Here is a 24,194-nt window from a genome sequence, read left to right on the forward strand (position 1 = left end):
GGGGAGCAAGGCACAGTGGGGGGGGTCAGGCTGAGAAGCGAGGCACAGCGGGGGGTGGGCTGAGGGGAGCGAGGCACAGCAGGTGGCGGGCTGAGGGGAGCGAGGCACAGCGGGGGGCGGGCTGAGGGGAGCAAGGCACAGTGGGGGGGGCAGGCTGAGAAGCGAGGCACAGCGGGGGGCGGGCTGAGGGGAGCGAGGCACAGCAGGTGGCGGGCTGAGGGGAGCAAGGCACAGTGGGGGGGGCAGGCTGAGAAGCGAGGCACAGCAGGGGCAGGCTGAGGGGAGCGAGGCACAGCGGGGGAGCGGGCTGAGGGAAGCGAGGCACTGCGGGGGGGCGGGCTGAGGGGAGCGAGGCACAGTGGGGGGGCGGGCTGAGGGGAGCAAGGCACAGTGCGGGGGAGCAGGCTGAGAAGCAAGGGACAGCGGGGGGCGGGCCGAGGGGAGCGAGGCACAGCGGGGGGTGATCTGAGGAGTGAGGCACAGTGGGGAGCGTCAGGGACATTGGGGGAGCACAGGAGCGACGTGGGGTGGAGCAAGGTGCATTAGGCGAGTGAGGTGCGTGAAGGAATGTGGGGGAGGACCAAGGGGCATTGAGGAGGAGCAAGTTGCGTAAGAGGAGCCATGAGGGGTAGCTAGGTGCATTGATGGACATGAGGGGGAGCGAGGTGCATTAGGGGAATGAGGCATGTCGAGGAACATGGGGGAACAAGAAGCATGAGGGGGAGAAAGGTAAGTTCTTGGACGTGAGGTGAAGTGAGGCGTGTTAGGGGAGTGAAGTGCTTCGAGGAACATGGGGAAACAAGGCGAATCGAGGAGGAAGGAGGCACATTGGTAGACGTGAAGGGAAGCAAGACACACTGGTGGACATGAAAGGAGCGAGTCACGGTGGACGTGAGGGAATGAGGCGCATGGGGGAGCAAGATGTGTCAAGCCGCTTGAGGGGAGCATAGGGTGTCGGGGCAGCATGAAGGAAGCAAGGTGGGGCAGCAGGGGAAGGCATGAGGTGGGGGAGAATAAGGTGTTTTGTGGGCATGAGGGGAGCCAGGTTCATTAGGGGGCATGAGGGGAGCGCAGTGCAGCGGGGTGAGGGGCATGACAGCATGGGGTGGCAGGAGGAGGGGCATGAGAGAAGCATGGGCCACAGGTGGGCATGAGAGGAATGCAGTGTGGTGGGGGGCATGAGAGGAGCAGGGGGTGGGGAGGGTGGGGGGCATGAGAGAAGCACAGGGCCAACGGTGGGGGAGGAGTACTCCCAGGCAGTGTTCCCTCTAAACCAGGCATGTCCAAAGTCCGGCCCGCGGGCCAATTGCGGCCCGTGTTCCGGTTTAATACGGCCCCACAGGTAATTTGGCAATATCTATCTTTGATGGCCCCCAACGAATCCATATGTATTGAGATGAATACATTGTAAAATCTCAGTTAATGTCAGTTGGTCTAAATCAGTTATAAATATATTTGGACACAACATGTATACTTGGTGTTATGTTCCTGTTCATATTTTTTGAATTTAAAAGTTGACAGACAACCTTTATTACCAATAATATGTAAAGTACTTTACAATGTTCCTGACATATATTTCAGCTTCTTGGATTTTTTTTTCATCTGGCCTTCAGATATGAAAGGCAGAGTGATTTAACACCTGTTTAGATTTGTCATCCATGTGACGAAATGAAAAGTATGCTGTTTGCAATAAACTTTGCATAAAATAGTTAATTTGCATTTAATTTTAATGGTTCAAAGAATGTCAGGCAAAATGGTCGGCCCTCACGCATGTTCACTTCATCAAATCTGGCCCTCTTTGAAAAAAGTTTGGACACCCCTGCTCTAAACCACCCAGCAGCACAGCTTCACAGGTGATTAACCAGAGCCGCCCAGTCAGTGAACTCAGCGTAGGGAGCCCTGAGTCTCTGACTGGGCAAGGTTGATTAATCTACCTGTGAGGCTGTGCTATCATACAGCTTAGAGGGAACACTGCAGCCAGGAGTAAGGCCCTTGGCTCAGCTGCTCCTGCTGAGTAGCTATGACACCCCAACAAGCTGACTAAGCTACCAGACAGTCGACCCTTGCTGGACCGGCTGCTCGATATGTCCACACCTCCCTGCTTCCTTGGGCTTGTGTCTCTCTGAGTTTTGTCCTGCTCTGCTCCTCCACTGTTCCAGTCCACACTGACCTTATTCTCATCCTGTCCCAGCCTCAGAACCAGCCCTGTTCCTGCCTTTCCTGACGCCAGGCAATCCGAGTCTGACCCTCAGCTCTGACTGCTCACTCCAACTCTGCCTCAGCCCTTGGCTCTGGCATTCTGATTCCAACCACTAAGCCTGACTCCCATTTCAACATCTAGCTTTGACCACCTACCACACAGTCCACTGACCGTTTGAGCAGCCCACAGTAAACAGAGGGGAACTAGGCTCACAAGGGGTCCAGACCAGTGGCTCATAGGGCTCTCTTGCTGGCCAATATTCTCTTGCTGGAGACATGGAGTGCCTTGCAAACCCTGCAGGCCCTATGCTTAGGGCCCTACCAAATTCACAATCATGTAAAACGCATCACGGACCATGAAATCTGGTATTCTCCCGTAAAAAGTGGCCTTTTATGTGTTTTTCCCTATTGTATACAGATTTTAAAAGAGGAGCCCAGAGTTTCTCAAATTGGCGATCCTGACCCAAAAAGGAGTTTCAGGGGATCACACGGTTATTTTAGGAGAGTCACAGTATTGCCACCCTTACTTCTGCATTTCTGCCTTCAGAGCTGGAGAGCAACTGGTTGTAATTTTGACCATGTGCCGCCCACCTCTGAAGGCAGCACCCACAGCAGCAGTGCAGAAGCAAGGGAGCATAAGAACATAAGAACGGCCGTACTGGGTCAGACCAAAGGTCCATCTAGCCCAGTATCCTGTCTGCCAACAGTGGCTAGCACCAGGTGCCCCAGAGAGGGTGGACCGAAGACAATGATCAAGCGATTTGTCTCTTGCCATCCCTCTCTAGCCTCTGACAAACAGAGGCCAAGGACACCATTTTATCCCCTGGCTAATAGCCTTTTATGGACCTAACCTCCATGAAACTATCTAGCTTCTCTTTAAACTCTATTATAGTCCTAGCCTTCACAGCCTCCTCTGGCAAGGAGTTCCACAGGTTGACTACACCCTGTGTGAAGAAGAACTTTCTTTTATTAGTTTTAAACCTGTTACCCATTAATTTCATTTGGTGTCCTCTAGTTCTTCTCTTTAGGGAACTAATAAATAACTTTTCTTTATCCGCCCTCTCCACACCACTCATGATTGTATATACCTCTATCATATCCCCCCTCAGTCTCCTCTTTTCTAAACTGAAAAGTCCCAGTCGCTTTAACCTCTCCTCATATGGGACCCGTTCCAAACCCCTAATCATTTTAGTTGCCCTTTTCTGAACCCTTTCCAAGGCCAAAATATCTTTTTTGAGGTGAGGAGACCACATCTGTACACAGTATTCAAGATGTGGGCGTACCATAGTTTTATACAGGGCCAGTAAGATATTCTGGGTCTTATTTTCTATCCCTTTCCTAATAATTCCTAGCATCCTATTTGCCTTTTTAACCGCCACTGCACACTACGTGGAAGTTTTCAGAGAACTGTCCACGATAACTCCAAGATCTCTTTCCTGATTCCAGCATGGAATGGTATTGTCACCCTCACTTCTGTACTGCTGCTTTCAGAGCAGGAGAGTGGCAGCTGCTGACGAGGGACCCAGCTCTGCAGGCAGCTGTGCAGAAGTAAGGGTGGCAATACCATACCATGCCAGCCTTACCTCGGTGCTGCTGCTCATGGTTGGCTCTGCCTTCAAAGCTCAATTCTAGAATCATAGAACCTTGGAGCTGGAAGAGACCTCGGAAGGGCAACAAGACCAGCCCCCTGCTCTAGGCAGGACCAATTCCACTAAATCAACCCAGCCAGGGCTTTGTCAAACCGAGACTTAAACACCTCTAGGGATGGAGACTCCACTACTTCCCTACGTGACCCATTCCAGTGCTTCACCACCCTCCTAGTGAAATAGTTTTTCCTAATATCCAACCTGGACCTCTCCCACCGCAACTTGAGACCATTGCTCCTTGTTCTGCCATGTGTCACTATTGTGAACAGTCTTTCTCCATCCTTTCTACCACTCAATTGCTGGCCAACAGCCACCGCTCTCCAGCTGGCCAGTTCTGAAGGCAATGCTGCTGCCAGCAGCTGCACAGAAAGGTAGCAGTACAGCAACCCCCACACAACTCCTTTGTGGGTCAGAACCCCTGCAATTGCAACACCATGACATTTCAGATATAAATAGCTGAAATCATAACATTTACCATTTAAAAAATCCCATGCCCGTGAAATTGACTAAAAGGGACTGTGAATTTGGTAGGGCTCTACTTATGTTGGAGATCTAGGTTGCTACCCTATGGGCATAGGCAGGCACCTCCACCTCATTTCTGCCCTTTGCTCCATGTAAGTCAAAGATTTCCCTGCCTCATATATTTATTGGTGTTCAGGGAACACTGAGATAGGAGAGGAGAATCAATACTAGCTCCTATTTCTTCTGTGCCCACTGACCTATCCAGGGTGGGGCTGGGCATCCCCACTCCTAAAGAAAGCACGCCCACTCCTGAGCAAGCTCGAGAACTTCGTTCAAGCGGTGTCCGTGATCTCGGAGGACACTACTCACACGTGCACAGCTGAGGCCACCCTTCAGCTGTCACAGCAGGGACACTGGCATCCTGCTATATATGCGGCAGCATTCCACCGCTTGGTAACAGATACTGAACGGAACACAATTACGCAGCATTATTGATTCTGCTTCAGCCTAACTGGCAACATCAAAGATGACCTGGCATAAATGGACTCCCCCACCCACTCCAGATGCCGTGATGGACCTCAGCGTGCAGACTGATAACTGCTTGATGGAACACCACCAGAACAGAATGTCAGCTTCCCAGCACCTGCCAGTTCTAGCATCTCCAGCCAAACCTTGGGCACCTTCCCTGAAGCCCAAACCAACACAGTCTGGCCAAATCCAGCCCTATCTTAGCAACACAGAGAAAAGGCAGCATTGGGCATCAAGACTATTGCCTATACAGTGGAAGGGCTGCATGCTTTGTGTTGAGCTGCTTTCCTGCAGGCCCTGACACCTCTCAGATGCTCTCTGCAAATCTGTCACCCTTCCTTCTTCAAGGTCCTCCTGGAGGTACCATTGGATTCACATCTCCACACAACACAAGAACACTGCAGACTTGTCGGAGCCTATTGGCGGCTCACTCCTCTCGTCAGGTTTGGTTCCTCACCAGAATGAAACCCCTGGAAGCTGTGACTCACCAAGAGACCCTTCGATCTAAACTTATCAAAGCATCACACTTTCCACTAATTCTTGGCATGCCCCGGCTCACTGCCCATGACCCAAGCATTTGTTGAAGAGCAGGCAGGATACAGTTCTGTCCCCCACATTGTCAGCAATTCTGTCTCCTACAATCTGATTGTGGGAACCCTAGACTGGGTTCAGTGGTTCAGTCTGCCTTCCTAGAGATTCCCAGTTTGAACTGGTTAACCCCCAGGATGTCTCATTAACTTCTGCAGTCTAGTCCACTGCCCCTGCCATTACCACTTAAATACAAAGATTTTGCTAACTTGTCCAACAAAAAACACATGGGCACTCTACCAATCACTTGTAATTATGACTGTCCCATTGGCTTCCAGACTGGAGCAGGAATCCCTTTTGGCTGCATCTACTTTCTTTCAGAGCCAGAACTTTCCATGACCACCTCCAGAAAAATCTACAAAGAGTGTTTATCCATCCTTCCACATCTCCAGCTAGGGCTCCAATTTTCTTTGTAAAGAAAAAAAAAAGATCACTAAAGCCCTGTGTTCACTATTGGGCACTAAACAGAGTTACAATTCAAAAATCAATACCCTTGTCCTCTCATTAATTTGGCTTTTGAAAAGAACTCTGCAAAAGTTTTTACCAAGCTTCATCTTCATGGGGCCTAGAATTTGCCCCAAGTTAGGGAGGGAGTTGAATGGAAGACAGTCTTCCATGCACAGTACAGGCACTCTGAGAACAGGGTCATGCTGTTGGGTCTATGCAATGCCCCAGCAACATTCCAGCACTTCATAAATGATATCTTCCGATCTGTGAAGACCACTGTGTTAAGTCTTCTGCTTCTTCTCATGTCCTTCTCACAAATTAGATGGTTGGGTCTGTCACTATAGCGATATCCTCCTCTGTACAGGTGGTCCCAAAAAGTTGGCAAATGAACAGATGTTCCATGGGTCTGCACCTCACTGCATTCACATATATTCGTGTCATTAGAGTAGCCCCATTTGATCATATTAGTCTTTGATCTGCCAGTTTGCATACACAGGTGGTTCAGGCCATGCTGACCACATCAGCCCCTCCAAGAAAGTCCTCTTGGGTTTCCAGATCTATTTCAGTGCATTGGATTCATTCCATAACTCTAGTCATGCCTTGCCAACTATCACATCAAAGGCACAACACTGGGTAATAAAACTGTGTCATAAGGCATTTGATTATTCCTGTGTGACTATATAATGGATGCCTTGGATCCTCCATCTGTCATGATCTTTTTCTTTGTCTTACTATCTATCTCCTGAGATCAGGTTGCATAATGCCAGCCAGAAAGTACAAGATTTTCTTTGGTGTTGGCTTCAGACATCCTATTATTCCATGATAATTGTGGTTTAGAATAGAGTCTAATTTCTTAGCATGGATGAATGGTTCCCAAGGGACATGTATACTCTGCTATGGATCCATTAGTTCTCAAAGGCTATGCCTAGACTACAGTTTTTCCGGAAAAACTCTGAGGAACATGTCTGCTCTTCTGACATTTCTGAAAGAGGAGGTTTTTCTGAAATTTGGCCCAGTATAGACAAGCCTCTTCCAACAAAACTATTGGAAAAAGGTATGCAAATTGCACAACACAATTTGCATACCTTTTTCTGATAAAAAGTGCCAGTCTAGACATAGCCAAAGTAACTAAATTGGCTCCCCACTTTGACGTAACCAACTTTTGGAATTTTTTGTTACAGGTGCTAACTTCCTTTTTTTTTTTTTTTTTTTTTTTTAATCTTCTCTAGATGTGATTCGAAGGAAAGTGTCTGGTCCAATGTCACCCCCAAAGAGTGGATGTTCAGTTTTCACTTGGTTTCTTGGCAGCAAAAGTGAAAGGCCATCACCTGTGTCTTGGTCAGGTTGGCACAAAGCTGGTTCTTATTGTACACTTCAGTTGATTCTTGACAGCAACCACATCCTTTTGTGACATGATCCATTGATCAATGGCTTATATAAAGCTCCTCATATTGCTCTGTATGAGAAGGTCATTGACATTTATGTTGAAGAAGAGTGGCACTAACACACTCCTGTGGGGGGGGGACGGGACCATTTCATTGTTGTCTCCAGTGGTTCTATTTCTTGCACGGTTCTATAGAAAAAGTCTGTTCTCCACAAGAGATTGCATGAGTTTTGCTAGGTGATAATCTTGTGTCATAGCGTAGACTTTGGCAAGCACGTTTTGGTGGTTGGCTGTGCTATGCTGTCATTAATCTGGACAACACCCTCAGCTTTTTCTGACAGTCAGGCGTCTCTTGATCAGCATGTTTGCAGCATCCTAGGAAGGCTTCACCAGCACCATCGCCACACAAAACCCAAAAAATGCAAGTTGGATCAGGATACAGTATTTCCCCCAAGGGATTAAGCATGGACCCATGCAGGGTGGTGGCCATTGTTAATAAGCTCACACTAACTACAGAGTCCAACAGTTCCTACGTTTCAGTAACTTTTAATAAGTCTCAAAGGGGTAGCCGTGTTAGTCTGTAACTGTAAAACAATGAGCAGTCCTGTGGAACCTCAGAGACAGACTAACACATTTATTAGGTCATGAGCTCTCATGGGTAAAACCCGCTTCATCAGATGAGTGTCACACCTAATAAATGTGTTAATCTCAGAGAGTATGTCTACACCATCCTGCTAGTTCGAACTAGCAGGGGTAATGTAGTCATTCGCAATTGCAAATGAAGCCCGGGATTTGAATTTCCCGGGCTTCATTTGCATTAAGCCGGCCGGCGCCATTTTTAAATGCCGGCTAGTTCGAACCCCGTGCCGCGCGGCTTCATTTGCAATTGCAGATGACTACATTACCCCTGCTAGTTCGAACTAGCGGGGTAGTGTAGACATACCCTAAGGTGCCACAGGACTCTTCGTTGTTTTCACTTCTAACAGTGATTCATTGAGGTATTTTCCAGCCTCACTGCTCTTCTGACTGTCCTTCTGCAAAAAGGAGTCCAGTTCTTTTGGAAGCCCAAACCTTTTAGCTGATCAAGGGTATGTCTACACTAGCCCCCTAGTTTGAACTAGGGAGGCTAATGTAGGCATTTGAAGTTGCAAATCAAGCACGGGATTTAAATATGCCATGCTTGATTTGCATCTTTCTGTCCGGTCGCCATTTTTTAAATTTACAAGTCCAGACTAACTGCCCGCGTCTACACGCGGCAGGGACCCGGTATTTCGAATTAAAGCCCCTAAATCAAACTACCTCCTTGCAGGAGGAATAACAAGTAGTTTGATTTAGGGCTTTAATTCAAAATACTGGGTCCCTGTCGCGTGTAGATGCGGGCAGTTAGTCTGGACTTGTAAATTTAAAAAATGGCGACCGGCTGGGAAGATGCAAATCAAGCGCAGGATATTTAAATCCCAGGCTTGATTTGCAACTTCGAATGCCTACATTAGCCTCCCTAGTTCGAACTAGGGGGCTAGTGTAGACATACCCTTGATCAGCTAAAAAAGCAATTCACCACAGCACTCATCTTAGTTCACCCAGACACTGCTGCCCCACTCAATGAAGGCTGACACAGCCAGTTTCGCCCGGGGAGATTACTGTCCCAACTATGGGTCCTATATGTTGACTTCACCCTTGTACCTATTATTCTCACAAGCTCGTCCCAGCAGAGATGGATTATGATACCTGTGATAAGGAACTCTGAGCTACTAAGGCAGCATTTGAGTAATGAAAGCATCTATTAGAGGGGCCCAGACTCCTTGTCCAAGTGCTCACAGATCACAAGAACCTGGAATATTTTCCACCTCAACCATCAACAGATCCACTGCTTCCTCCTCTTCTTCACCGTTTTGACTTCATAGTCACTTACTATGCAGCAGCAAGAAGCAGGAACGCCAATGCCCTATCCCATAAGGCTAAGTACTTGCAGCAGGAGCGGCCTGAGGCCGGCTGTGGCAGCTGGCGCCGCAGGTGGAAGGCGCGGTCGGCACTCCTGCCTGGCCATGATGTAATCATCAGGCGCCCCAGCGCCCCGTGATGTCATCATCGGGCACCCCAGGCCGGCAGTGCCCTAGGCGACCACCTAGTCTGCCTAGGCTCATGGGCCGCCCCTGACTTGCAGTGGGTGAGAAAAAGACTCCATTCTGCAAAAGCTTTTACCAAGTTGGTCCAGGTTATGGAGGGAGCTCAGAGGAAGGGCACCCAATTTCAAAAATGGCACAGAAGACAACAGCCTAATGGAGTTCATTCATACCCAACGAGCCAGCAGGAGAATGCTGGCACCCCAGTAGCCCTCATGTTCAGGTTCCAAGACATGGCAGAGGACCCCAAGGACCACAGCTGTGTCCGAAAGTGGCACGTCACGATGCAGCCACTTCAACACCTGGAGCCTAATCACAAGGCGTTTCTGCGCCCACTCCTGCACACCTCAAACAAGAACTACCTAAGATCCTGCACCCAGACCAACTGGCCATGCCCAAAACTTCTCCAGTCCACGTCCATCTCATTTCAGTCACAGTCTGCCATTTCCATCGGCTTTATTGTGGAGCTGCTGCCTTGTTGTGGTTGACCTCTTAATCCAAAGAACATACTTCACCCCTGACACACAATCCCTACTGCCCAGGAAATGGCTTGCCTCTTCCTAGAAAAGATTTTTCAGCTCCATGGAAGGCCATCAAGCATCGTGTCAGCCCGTGCTCCTCAGTTCATTTCCCGGTTGCCTCTTGGGAACTATCACCAGGACAACTCCCAAGTGCTGAGTTTGCTTACACTAATGCCACTCATGTCTCTACCCATCAAAGCCCATTTTTTGACAGCCATGGTGTTTGCCCTTTGCTGTCATCCAGACATCCCCACAAACTGTCCAGTACCAGCTGTCACAGCTCTAGCTACCATTTCCATCAAGGACAAAAAGAACACTTGCATGCAGCCAAGGACTGCCTGGCTGTCCCTGACCTTGCCATAGGAGACAAGTCGGACTGTCCACGTGCAGTTTTAAATATCCTTGCACCTCAGCACCAAAATCCGGGCCCTCTGCAGATTGAGGCATGAACCAACCCAGCAACTTTCAGATTGCAATTACCCAAGTCCATGCAAATCCACCCTATATTTCATGTCTCCCTTCTTAAGCCAGACACAGTGAACCCCTTGCCACATTCCTCCAGCCCCCAACCTTCCCCTTGCCCCATAGCTGTACAAGGGTGCAATGAGTATGTCTAGTACGCAGATTCTTGAGTCCCAATTAGTCAGATGGCCGCTCCAAGAACTGGTTGACCTGGAGGGTAACAGCCCAGACGAGCAGTCCCAGGAACTGGCAAATCACTCCTGCTCTGGATGTATTGTGGCATTTCAGAGACCACTCCAAGAAACCAGTCCTGGTGACACTGAGAGGCCCTCTTGATAGGGGTGATACTGTCTGGGGTAGGACCCTAAGCTGCACCCGCTCACTACTTCGGATGCCCCAATGAGCCAGCTAGGCTGCTGGACAGACCACACAGCCTGCAGTCCAGTTCTTAAACCTAACAGCAGCTCCTCGCTGGCTGCTCAACACACATGCCAATGGCCTCTCTGGGCTCATCTCTCCAAGTCTTACTCCTACTCTGCCCCTCCTGCCCTGAGCCTAGCCTTGTGCCCATCCCATTCAAACCCTGCTTCTACCTTCCTTTACTCCTGGTAATCCAGTTCCAACCCTCGGCTCTGACTCTGATCTGCCTCACCCCTTGGCGCAGGCATTTGAACTCCCACCACTAGGCCTGGCCTCGTATGACCTGGTCCATGAGGGGAACAAGATATGTTGGGGGGAAGAGAGGGAAGTAAGGGGAGGGGAGGTGTCTCGGGAGGTGTTGTGGGAGCGTAAGTGGAGTACAGTTTCTTTGGAGGTGGGGATGGAGTGAGATGGAGGCATGGCAGGAGCTAGGTGCACTGGAGGACTTGGAGAGGAGCAAGGTGTGGTTGAGGGGTGGAGGAAGGTATGTTGTGGGGATCTGAGGGGAGGAAGTTATTTCCGGGACCCTGAGGAGAATGAGGCATGGCAGGGCTGTCTCGGGGGAATGGCCTGGAGATGGAGTCAGGGGGGAGTGTGAGATGCATTGGAGGGTGTGTGAGGAGGGGCAAGGGGAGTACGGTGGGCATGAGGGGAGCAAGGTTTGTTGGAGGGCAGAGGGAAGCAAAATGCATTATGAGCAGGGGGTGAGGTTTATTGGGGTGAGGTGGCGTTTATTGAGGTAGACAGTTAACAAGATGTATTGTGGGTGTAGGACAAAGTGCATTCAGTGTAGGGAACAAGCTAGAATCGTGACAAGAATTGGGGAGTGGGTTGAGGCAGGCTTGATGTGTTCCGACAACAGGGAAAGCAAAATGTGCGTGGCATACATGATCAGTCAGACACAGACAAATTACACACCTATGTCTGACCATCTTCTTGATTCTTCCCCAATGGGGGTTAGGAGGGTCCCGTGGGGTCTCTGCCGAAAGCCAAGTACTAACTGATCACTGTGGTTATTACAGGATGTTTGTACAGGAAATAGTGTAAGAAAGAGAGGGGGGAAATGTTGCTGGAGATGGAGCCTGGAACTGTGGCAGGGTGGGTTGCAGTAGGGATTGGTCCTGCCTTGGGCAGAGGGCTGGATTTGATGACCACCTGAGGTCTCTTCCAGCTCTATGATTCTACCTCAATCATGCGTGCAAACAACCAGCATCTTTCAACCCAGCTCAGCCCTGTGTTTCTGGTCTGGGCCAAACACGAGCCTGAGCCTTGACAAAGACAGAAGAACCCCTAGAAAAAACCCTAAATGGGACGGTTGGGGCTGATCTGAAGTTAATGAAACTACCTGGTTATGAGAAGAAACCGAAAGTTTGGGACGGTGCAAGAGAAGACAACAGGATGCAAGATAGCATCCATTACAAGAGCAATATTCTGCAGTATGAGTGTCTCTGGATGGACTGACCACTGGGGGAAGAGACACCTAATCAGACTAGACGGAACTTGGTAATAAATATTGACGCCAATATTTGTGTTTTCTTTTATCTGTAACTGGAGGTTCTTGGAGATGTGTGATCCCCAATCTGTATTCTGCTCCTAAGAATGGCTTGAAAACCTACCAGCCCTGAGGCCAAATGGTTCCATTGTGTCCAGGTGAAGAAATGCAAGAGAAGAGCAGAAGAATGGAAAGCAGACAGCGAGCTAAAGTGTTCCATGCTCCAGAGACTGGAAATTTGTTCCAAGCAAGGTGCACATCTGCGCAGTTGCTCTCCTGATGCTCGGAACGGAGGGTAGAAATGGCAGTGCCGACTGATGTCCCTCCAGTTCATCTCCCCCACCGCAGCTGAGGGGAAATGGAATGCAGAGAGGACCACACTTCTTGAACAACTTCCAGTTAGAGAGAAGTAACTTCCATTTCTTTGAGTGCCAGTCCCAATGTGTATTCCACACTTGGATGCTTAGTAAGCAATACCCTGACAGCAGGAGGGTGCAAAGATGATGTTGGGCCAGATTCTGTAATACTCCAGTGCCACCAGCTGCATCTGCAAAAGATGCTGCCTTCCAGAAGCCTGGATAGGTACATCTCAAAGTGATGCTGCTGAAGTTGCCCCATGTGGGAAGGGTGATGTGCTAACTGATAAGACGCAGACAGACTCCACTGTGATTTGAGCAGACTTTTGTCCGTGTTCATTCTGCTACAACCAACACCCAACATGGTTTTCTATTTGGTGTTAATCTCGATGGTGGAACACCAAAGTTCACCTGAGGTCAAGAGAGGGGCGTCTCCCTTCTTTCTTGGAAACATGAGGACGGTGCCAGGTAGGACATGGAGCAAATGGCCAGTGGTTCAAAGGGACATCTGAGAAGCATGGAAAAGCACAGGACTGAGGTTCCAGTGGAGAGTAGGTTGAGTCCCTTGTTTGTCTGGGATGCCCACAGATCCCAGGATGGCATTTTCCTCTGGGTGAGTGTCTCATTCAGGCCAAAATTGTGCAAGTCCCATTCATGGTCTGCAGAGACGTGTTCCCCAAAGAATTCTGTGCCCTAATTGGTATATTACCAAGAGTTTTATGCAGTTCCTGACGACATAGTTTGATTTGTTGAGGGTCTCTACACATAGGAGACAAGCACCTTGATTGTTTCCATAGAAGACAATTATTTGGAAGAGGCTAGATTGAATCAACACGAGGAATGGAAGGCAGGCTAAGTAGACTGCTCTCAGCTGACTGATATGCACACTGGATTCTCGAGGGGCCCACGTGCCCTGTAAAGGGTGACTGCCCATGTGGTCCACCCCATCATGTAAGGGATGCATCTGTGACACTGCTTGAGTCAGATGTGAATGCAACAAAAGGGATTTCCACATGCACTGACTCTGGGTTTGTCCACCAGGCCAAAGGGGCCTTGACTTTGGCTGGAACTTAGGCCAATAAGTTCAGGCTTGAAATTAGAGGCAGCTTCCAGGCACCAGAGGAGTTATGTTCAGAAACAGCCTCCCAAAGGGCTCAAAACCTAACTGGCTTCAAGACTGAGCTTGACACGTTCATGGAGGGGATGGCATGAAGAGATTGCCTACAATGGCACACGGCCCTTCTCTGACTGCTATTGGCTAGTATCCCCAACGACTGGAGACAGGACGCTGGAGGGGGAGGGCTCTGAGGCTACGGCTACACTGCGCTTTTTTTTTCGGAAGAAGATATGCAAATCGCACTCACATTTGCATATCTTCTTCCGATTCTTTTTGCGGAAAAGGTTTTTCCTATATTTGGCCCCGTGTAGATGGGGCCAAATGTCGGAAAAAAGACCCTCTTTACAGGGTCTTGAGAAAGGGTTTTTTTCTGACATTTGGCCCAGTCTACACGGGGCCAAATATTGGAAAAACCTCTTCTGCAAAAAGAATCGGAAGAAGATATGCAAATGGGAGCGCGATTTGCATATCTTCTTCCGAAAAAAATGGCAGTGTAGCCGTAGCCTGAGTTACGACAGAGAATTCTTTCCCAGGGAGAATGGGTCTTGTCCAGACATTCAGAGACTAATTGATCGCCAGATTTGGGGTCAGGAAGGTATTTTCCTCCGAGTCGGGTTGGCAGAGATTCTGGTGGGTTTCCACATTCTTCTGCAGCATCTTACTGAATTGAACTAGTGAAAATGGTGGATTTTCTGTAACTTGAAGCCTTATCATGATTGGAGGACTTCAGTAACTCAGTCAGAAATTATGGGACTATTATGGGAGTGGGTGAGTGGCCTGTGAGGTGCATGAGGTCAGCCTAGACCCGTGGCCCTCATCCTAGTTCTTCTTGAGCTCCCTCGTCCCAACATGCCACAAAAACTCCACAGCCAAGCTGTGCCCAAACAACTGTTGTTCTGCATTTAAAATCCAGGGCCAGCATTAGGGGGTAAGAAGCAGGCTACTGCCCGGATCCCATGTCACAGTGGGCCCCAGACAGCTAAGTTTCTCAGGCCTTGGCTTCAGCCCCAGATGGCCGTACTCGGGGACCCTGGCTCCTGTCCCATGCAGTGAGACTTCAGCTTTCTGCCCTGGGCTCCAGCAAGTCTAATGCTGGCTCTGCTTGGCAGCCCCCAGAAACCTGGTTGCAGCTCCCCGGGAGGCTCCAGACCCCTGATTGAGAACCACTGGCCTAGATGGCCATGATGGTTCCTTAAAGTCTATAAATCTATGAGAACAGCTACCCTAATGTTCATATTGTCAGATCACTTGTTGTCTGCCGTCCTGTCTCTGGAACCTGGCAAACAACATGACCCAAGCATGAGGCCTAATAGGGAAAAGTGGCCTTTGACTGTGGTTGATGGTTCAAGCGCGACTTTTCTTATCAAGATGTGTGTCTCTCCACCGGGAGCGTTGACCCCTGCTGAGACCAAAAGCAGGATAGCCTCCCTAAAGTCTATCATCCTTGGGGGAGGCAACGTGGACTTTTCTTTGTTCAGATGGACTCCCAAGGGTGTTATGAGAGTAAGAATATGGCTGGTGACTGGACTCCCTGACTGCTTTGCCCGTCAGTGGCCAGTGATTTTGGTATGTGAAGATTGTGCAACTGTTTCATCTCATGTGGGCTGCCATCACTGAGAAGACCTTCATGAAGACACTCGGTGCTGCAGCTACTCCAGAAGTACTCGGAATGGGTAGTGTTCTTGTCCTACCAGAAACCCAAGGCACCTTCTGTGGGGCACATACGTGCCACAGCAAAGTAGGCATCCTTCATGCAGAGAGCTGTGAACCACACATACCCTCCTCTCAGGAGGGGATTACTGAAGCCGTGTAACCATTTGGAGTCCTGACAAAAACATCGAACCATCAAAGATTGAGAATGGGCCTACAGGCTACATGTTTCTTGGGAGTAACAAAGACTGGGGAGTAGAACCCCTTTCCCTCAAGACTCTGTGAGCAGCGCCTGCTGATAGGGAATCTCCTTGTGACAGAGAAGAGGGATGAAGAATTCAATAATGAGGCCACTCATCTCCATTGTTCCTGCCTTCCAGTGAGCACAAAGAAGGCAAGATGGCCACCAAAGGTTTGGGCAATGGGGGGAAATCAATAGAGCTACATGGTTCTCTAGCATCTCAACAAAATAAACCCTGGTTGGAAAGTGGTCTTGAGTGGAGGCAGCTGAGGTCAAGAAGCCGGGAAGCTCTCTCTTTGAACCCTCTGTCATTTACATGGTGGTTCGTAAAGGTGCTGGAGGAGGAGGCACCACTGGACCTGTAGCTGTGCTTATGGTGTTTCCTCTTCGGGGCTAAGGTGTAAGTGGCGAAGGAGCGGCTGATTGTTCTAGAGTTCGTAAGGGCGTGAAGTGACTCGTCCATCTTCTCAGTGAAATAAGATTCCTCAACAGGCAAGTCCTCAGTCAGTGGCATTTTGGACTTTCCTGAAGAACTCTTAAGCCACAGCTCTTGTCTTATTACAGTGGCTGTGGCAATGGCTCTAGATTTACGCAATGAGGCTGGTTACAATGGCCTATGTTGATGAGGGCTTGGAATTGGCCCTCGACCTCCTTGGGCCACACAACTGTAGTGCAGCTTGTGAAGTCGCGCTTCTGCAACAGGGGCTGAGTGGTTAGCGATTCTGACTTGGAGGCTGGTAGATGAAAATAGCTTCCACCCTGAGAGTGCATGGGTGCTATCGCCCTAGTCAGATGGAGTTGGACTGGAGAACTAATCGGGAATGCTCTCTGGCTGCCTGTACCACCGAGGAGTTTGGTGCTGGGTGGGTAAGCAGGAACGTGGCCCCTTTCAGTGGAATGAAGAACTGCTTTTCTACCCTTGTGAGGGTATGGGCACAGTAGGGCCAAGCAAGCTCCCAATGGCATCATTCCAACAGCCTATGCGGGGCGTCGTGGTCCTCCTCAGGAAGGATCTGGAGCCCACTCACAAACCTCTATAAAAGCTCCTGGCAGGAATGGCCTGAGGCGCCTGGCGGCCCAGGAGGAACGTGCGATCGGCACCCCCGCCTGCACAGCTGTCAATGGAGTGACATCATCATCGGACGCCCCTGGGCGCCCCGTTGAAGGCAGCACCCTAGGCGACGGCCGAGTCAGCCTATAGTCACAGGCTGCCCCTGGCTCCTGGTACTACCTGTGGTGGTCATCAGGCAGGTTAGGGGACGACGGGGTAATTGCCTCATTGGGAGAGGAGAAGGACACTCTTCTTGGAACCGGTTTGATTTCCTCCGCTGTATGCCCCAACCGAGCCTGTGGTACTATCTAGGGGAAGGTGATAAGTATGATTCCTGCACAGATCCAGAATGATTCCTGCATGGATCTCAAGGGCGTCAGTAAGGCCAATATGATGGGTCAACTGGATGGAGGGCTGGTCCCCCCAAGGGACTGGAAGCCATCAGTCCCTTTGGTAGAGACGTCTGAGAGGAGGATGGATCCAGGGCGTCCTAGAAGTTCTGTCCAGACCGATCTCTCTTTCACTCTGAGGGGTTGAAATCTAGTCTAGAAGATCAGATTCCACTGATGAAAAACAAGTCATCTCATGTTTTACCATCAGTACTGAAAAAGGAATGATCCGACTTGCATATGTAGTAGGGCTTCAGGTTGATTTCCTGTGGTGTAGAGGTGTCTGAGTAGAACTGGACTGATAAACAGAGGAGACTGCAGGAATATAAGGCAAAAATATTCTTGGGAGAGATGAAGGTCTCAGTTTAACCCAGAGTACAGGGAGTACTGGAAGTTAGTGCCAGTGGATCTGAGGCTACGTCTACACTACAGAGTTTTGTTGGAAAAACAGCTGATTTCTGACAAAACTCGCGGAGAGTCCACATCTCAAGTGCATTTTTGTGCAATTGGCAGGGCTCGCCAAGCGGCAGCGAGCCCTGCTTGCCAGCTGCGTGGTTTTGCACTCTGCGTATGCACAGAGCGTTCTGCACCGGCTCTTCCGGGTTGTAATCTACTCGCCACGGGCAAGTAGATTACATTATTTGTTGAGCCCTGGCAATTGGTATTCCTCTTTCTATAAGGAAGAAGTCTTTTTGTGAAAGAGTTCTTTTGCAAAAAGGCATGTGTGGATGGGGAAGAGGGTTTTTTTGCGCAAAAAGAGGAAAGAGGAAAAAGCACAGGTGCCCCGTTGGCCATTCTGTGCATAGCAATCAGAGCTTACTTTCGAGAGCATCCATGCAGTCTGGAGGCTCTCTTTCACAAAAGTGCATCATTTTCTCAATGCGCTTTTGCAGTATGGACGCTCTCTTGTGCAAGAAGTTTTTGCAGAAGATCTCTTCCGATAAAGGCTTCTTGTATAGGAAGCCTGCAGTCTAGCTGTAGCCTGATACACCAGAGGATGGATCCATTAAAGACTGAGGTGGTCTTCTGCAAGGAAAGTCCATGGTAGAATGCCCAAACAGAGCCGTCAGATGCCAGTGTTTCTATGAGGTGGAGCTGGAGTTGATACCAACAGATCTGTACCATTGGTTGATATACCATTCTTTCATGATGGTACCCTTTCATGATGTCACTTCTTGAAAGGAAGATTTAGGTACTTAGAACCCACACGCAAGGATACTCATGACTTGCACCAAGTAAGGGAGGGCTCTTTTCTTCTTAAAGGCAGCTCTGGAAGAATACCTTTCTGTCCTTGAGTCCTGACTTTCTGAAGTACTGGCACCCTCCCCTCTTAGCAAAGGACACCAGAGTGTTCTACAAAATGGCTTCCTCCATGTGACCTTCTGGAGGAGGGTTTCTTAGGCTTAACAGACCCAGAGCTCCGGTGGTCACTCACACATTCCTGGAATATCTGGCATGCTGGTACTTTTGGGAATGGCCTGGACCTGCCACCGCCGGCGTGACCTCGCATGCACTCGTGCCACGAGGGAGGTGCCATTTGGAGGAGTGCATCGCCCTGCCCCTGCTGGCAGGACCTCACACATACACAGTGTGATTGCATGATTGGGCAGCGTGAGGGGTGCCATTTTGAGGAGTGCATTGGCCTGCCCCTTGCAAGCATGAGCTCGCATGCACCATGCTACTTAAATGGCATCCACCAGCCAATACTGGCTTTGTCTCAGTGCTGTAGGTTTGGTTCAAAACCAGATGGGTGCCCTCCCTACTTAAAGCTTGAGCTCAGAGGGGTGCTACCTACACTCTGAGGCCACTGCCTGGCTCCAACTGCCATCTCCTTGCCTTGTCCAAGAGATTCACCTTCACACAGAACTCCCATCTGTGTGGAGGGGAGGGTCAGCAAATGCTGCACAGGGCAAGCATCTCCAGGATCGCCGAGGTGTTTTCTGCTGAGGGAGAAGGAACGGGGGCAGGCAATCTGGTTCTTAAGTTCTGGGGTGCTGGGCGGAGCGCTGCTCTGTGGGGAAAACTAGGCAGAGTAGCAATCACTCAAACTCGGACGGCAGCAAGGCTACGAAATGACGCACACTCTCTATACCCGCAGGTTCTGAAAGAACAAGGATCACTGCTGAGTCACAGGATTCGGCTCGGGCCACGTGGCAGGTAAGAAGAAACTGGAGGGGTGCCGATCCATGCCACCATATGTGCCCTCGGATCAGAGCACAGGGAGGAGGACAACGGCACAGGAGTGGACCTGCCAGCCTCCATCAGCGATGTATGGGACGTGCACACCCTGGAGTGCATCTGCACAGTGGTAAGAGACCCACGGCATGGCCATTTTCAGCACGAGCCCCATGAATCCCAGTCAGCTGACCTGGGTCTCAGGCTCAGTGGTATGGATTTGTTAGTGCAGTGTAGCCATACCCATCGGGATCAATCTGGCATTACCAGTCCTGTTCCTTCCACCAGTTCCAGATCTTTACCATAAGCTGTGTTCATTAAGCTTACATCTGCTTTCACTATGGACACAGCCTGGCACCTTCGCTCTGGACAGTGCTGAGCTGAGGGGATGCCAGCGACCTCGGGGGCCCTGCTTCCCCACAGCAGTGGATCGGTGCGTTGGGCTGCCAAATGAGACGAGGAGTGGGGTGTGTGCAGATGGCTAGCCTGCAATGGAACACAAGGAGGCTTGCAAAGCCCAGAGCAGAGTGCCATACTGCAGATGAGCTGCAAAGCTGGGAGGGTTCATTCCAGGGGGCCTGGACTAGGGTGTCATGCTACGACCAAGAGACAGTCACCTGAGTGGCTCAGGTAGCGCTGAAAAATGTCCTGGTGTAATGGTGTGGCAGGAGGAGTAAGGCACAATTTGGGGGGAGGCATGGGTGGAAGGAGGTGTGTTGTGGGGAACAATGGATGTTCAGGGGGCAGGGAGAGTGAGGTGATTGGGTAAAGAAGCTGTATTAGGGAAAGGTTTGGAGGGGTGGGAGGAGAGAAATGTCTTTGAGGAGGTGGAGGAGAGAGATGTGTTGGAGGTGGGGTGTTTTCGGGAGGTTCTGGGGGAGAGTGGGATGTATTTGAGGTCTGGGGAAGTCAGTCTGGGGGGGACATAGTATATTTAGCAATCTTCTTCTTCACACAGGGTGTAGTCAACCTGTGGAACTCCTTGCCAGAGGAGGCTGTGAAGGCTAGGACTATAATAGAGTTTAAAGAGAAGCTAGATAGTTTCATGGAGGTTAGGTCCATAAAAGGCTATTAGCCAGGGGATAAAATGGTGTCCTTGGCTTCTGTTTGTCAGAGGCTGGAAAGCGATGGCAGGAGACAAATTGCTTGATCATTGCCTTCGGTCCACCCTCTCTGAGGCACCTGGTGCTGGCCACTGTCTGCAGACAGGATACTGGGCTAGAAGGACCTTTGGTCTGACCCAGTATGGCCGTTCTTATGTTCTTAGAGAGCAGAGAAAGGAAATATATTTGGTGAGGTCTGGGGGAAGGGCATAGCATATTCAGCAATCCTGGAAGGGGGTGACTGAGGTGTATTTAGAGGGGTTGGGGAGAAGAGGGGGGAATGAACTGTATTTGGAGAAGTCCGGACAGGGCATGGTATATTCAGAAGTCCAGGGTGGAGCAAGTGAGGTGAAGACAGAGGTGTCTTGGGAGAGAAGGGGTATGGTATATTCAGAAGTCGGGGCCAGGGAACGAGGTGTGTTTGGAGGGGTTAGAAGGACTTGGTGCATTCGGAGGGGTGCACGGGGGGAAGTGGCATGTTCAGGGTTCTGAGGAGGAGGCTAAGTTATTCAGAGGGTTTCAAGGCAGAGTGTGATTTGTTCAGGGTTTTGAGGAGGGGGCGAGGTTATTCGGAGGGTTCCGAGGTGGTGCTTGGTACGTTCAGGGTTCTGAGGAGAGGGAGAGGGTATTCGGAGAGATCCGAAGTGGGGCATGGTACGTTCAGGGTTCTAAGGAGAGGGAGAGGGTATTCGGAGGGTTCCGACGTGGGGCGTGGTACGTTCAGGGTTCTGAGGAGAGGGAGAGGGTACTCGGAGGGTTCCGAAGTGGGGCGTGGTACGTTCAGGGTTCTGAGGAGAAGGAGAGGGTATTCGGAGGGTTCCAAGGCGGGACGTGGTACATTCAGGGTTCTGAGGAGAGGACGAGGTTATTCGGAGGGTTCTGAGGCAGGGCGTGGTTCGTTCAGGGTTCTGAGGAGAGGACGAGGTTATTCGGAGGGTTCTGAGGCAGGGCGTGGTTCGTTCAGGGTTCTGAGGAGAGGACGAGGTTATTCGGAGGGTTCTGAGGCAGGGCGTGGTTCATTCAGGGTTCTGAGGAGGGGGTGAGATTATTGGGAGGGTTCCGAGGCGGGACGTGGTACGTTCAGGGTTCTGAGGAGAGGACGAGGTTATCTGGAGGGTTCCGAGGGGGGGGCGTGGTACGTTCAGGGTTCTGAGAAGGGGGCGAGGTTATTCGGAGGGTTCTGAGGCGGGGCGTGGTACGTTCAGGGTCCTGAGGAGGGGGCGAGGTTATTCCAAGGTGGGGCGGGGCACATTTGGAGGCCGAGGGCAGGCCTGGTGAACCCAGGGAGCTCTCACTCACCCTCGGCGCAGTACTCCCCCTTCCAGCCGGCCAGACAGATGCGGGCGCCCAGCTCATCGCAGCCATAGTGCCCAAAGGGATCATCGCGGGGGCGGCAGTAGTCAGAGCAGCCCTCGCCATAGTAGTGCTCATCACACAGCACATGGTAGGAATAACGCAACTCGCTCTGCTCTCCCAGCTGCACGTCCTGGGACCAGTCCTCGCCCACTGCCAGCCGGCGCCGTGTGGCCAGGCGGCTGATCAGGTTCTGCACGTCCTCTGATGGGCAGGGAGGGAGAAGAGAAATGGGTCGTTAATGAAGAGTGTGGGAAAAGCGCAGTTCTTCCCTCCCCCCCACTTCCCTGCAACGACCCTCTTTCTCGTGGGGTTGGGCCAAACATCGGGATCTTTGGCACAAAGGGCCTAAGCCAGGCATAAGTGAAGTCTAAGGGCCTTGGGAGGAACCCGAGAAGGCAGGGACGTTGCTCACTTGAGTTAAAGCAGTGATTCCCAAACTTTTTGGCATCACGCCCCCTTTTTGATTTTTGAGAACCCCCACCCCCAACAGCAAAACTTGTTGAGCAAAAAAAAAAAAAAGGGACTGGCGGGGGCCGAAAAACAAAAAAAAGCAAAACTTAGGGGGGGAGGGAGAGGGAAGAGTTGACGGGGGGGGGGGACTGACGGGGTTGGGTAGCCTTCCACCATCTGCCCTCCACTCTTTCCCCCCCCAGAATTTCTTCACACACACCCCCAGGGAGGACACGTCCCCCCAGTTTGGGAACCCATGCGTTAAAGGAAGGACTCAGTTAGCTGGCAGCGGTAGTAAGGCTGTTATCCTCTGTGGACTAGCCACTCCAAGAGAAACACATAACACTGACCCAGCTGGTGACATTGCCATGTTGTGTACACCTCCCAGTCACACAGCAGGGATTCCCTCCCTCCCCCATCCACATCCCCACCCACCAGCTAGTGCCCCCCCATCGCAGGGATACATGGAACAACTCTCCTCCCCAGCCCTGCCACAGGCAGGGCCCACTGCTGCCTGCCAGGGCCGTCCCGAGGCATTCTGGCACTCCGGGCACGGGCGTGCAGCGCCGCCCCTGGGCTCAAGGTGCATGCGCGGACCCACCCATGGGGAGCGGGCCCATCCCCCTAGGGTGCACAGGCCCGCCCCCAGGACACACGGTGGAAGCGTGGCCCAGTCCGGACTCGTTGTTGCTGCTAGTGCGTGCGCCGGGTTGTGTAGGACCCCATGGCCACGGGGGAAAGGGCGTTGCTGGCTGGCGCCGAGGGGATGCGGGCAGGCCGGCACTGCAGGAGCCGGGCGCGCGGCACCTGATGGCAGCTGTAAAGGATGCCGCGCACCCCTTACAGCTTCCATCAGGCGCCCCCCATTGGTTGGAGCCCTGGGAAGCTGCCAGGCTCGCCCATGCCTTTGTCCGACCCTGCTGCCTGCCTGCGGGGGGGCGGAGGAGGGGAGGAGGGTGGTCCTTCTTAAGGGGGTTGGAGCAGAGGCCAGGAGGGAACCTGCTGATCATCCAGTCTGACCCCCTGCATGACACAGGCCAGACAACTTACTGCTGGCGCTCGAGCAGATCGCTTGGAAAGACATCCAGGCAATGGCACGGGAGAGTTTTAAAAGTGGGGGTACTGAGCCCCCTTGCTCCTGCCCCCCACCCCGACAGCAAAGCCTCAGCACATGGGGTCAGCAGCCAGGGTTCCGGGGCGTTTGGATTCTCAGCTGCCGCCCAACGCACAGGGCTCTAACTGAGACCCCAGGACCCAGGACCAGTAGCCGGGGACCTTTATGCTAGGCCGGGAGCCCTTAGCTCCTGCATCCCTAGTTCCCATGCCTTTGTATCCGTCTTGATTTTAAAATGGACAGGGATGGAGAATCCACCTCAATGGGGAATTCCCCTCCATTAAAATTGTGCTTCTTACGTCCTGCCTGAATATGTCCAGCTGCAACTTCAGCCATCAGATTGCGCTCAACTTTTTCCCAGTCGACCCGAGAGCCCTTGATTAAATATTTGTTCCCGCAGGCAGGTGCTGATAGATGGGGATCAAGCCAGGCCTGCATCTTTCCAGTCGACTGACTCCTTCAGTCTCTCACTACCGGGCAGGGTTTCAAACCCTTCAGACATTCTCGTGGCTCATCCCTGGCCCATCTCCAGTTTATCAACAACCTTCTTGAATTGTGGGCCCCAGACCTGGACACGGGATCCCAGCAACGGTCGCAGCAGTGCTGAGCCCAGAGGGAAAAGATCCTCCCTGCGCCAGCTCGAGATTCCCGTTTGTACATCCCAGAGTTACATCGGCTCTTTTGGCCCCAGTGTAGCACTTGGAGCTCACGGTTAGCCAATGATTTGCCCCCATTTATTGCTTCCCAGGAGAGAGTCCCCCAGCCTGCATTCTTTCCTCTCTCATTCCCCTAAGGAACTCACTGCATTAGCACTCACACCCTACACACTCCATTGGCATATATCCCAGCCCACCTGGGATCCCTTCTCCATCTGCTACCTCAGGACTGGGCACTTACTCACTACCCTCCACTCACCAGGA

At 51.3% G+C, this 24,194-nt stretch overlaps 1 protein-coding gene across 2 annotated transcripts in view; it reads right to left on the reverse strand.

The window, feature by feature from the left end:
* The window catches only part of DLL3 (delta like canonical Notch ligand 3), a 332,834-nt gene that overhangs the window by 273,897 nt on the left and 34,743 nt on the right, over positions 1–24,194 (reverse strand). For both annotated transcript variants that reach the window (XM_075915297.2, XM_075915296.2), the window contains exon 4: positions 21,654–21,911. In XM_075915297.2, coding sequence (XP_075771412.2) covers positions 21,654–21,911 — 258 coding nt within the window. The remainder of the gene's footprint in view (positions 1–21,653; positions 21,912–24,194) is intronic.

The sequence above is a fragment of the Pelodiscus sinensis genome, chromosome 18 (genome assembly GCF_052426305.1).
Source record: "Pelodiscus sinensis isolate ZL-2025 chromosome 18, ASM5242630v1, whole genome shotgun sequence".
Taxonomy (NCBI): domain Eukaryota; kingdom Metazoa; phylum Chordata; order Testudines; family Trionychidae; genus Pelodiscus; species Pelodiscus sinensis.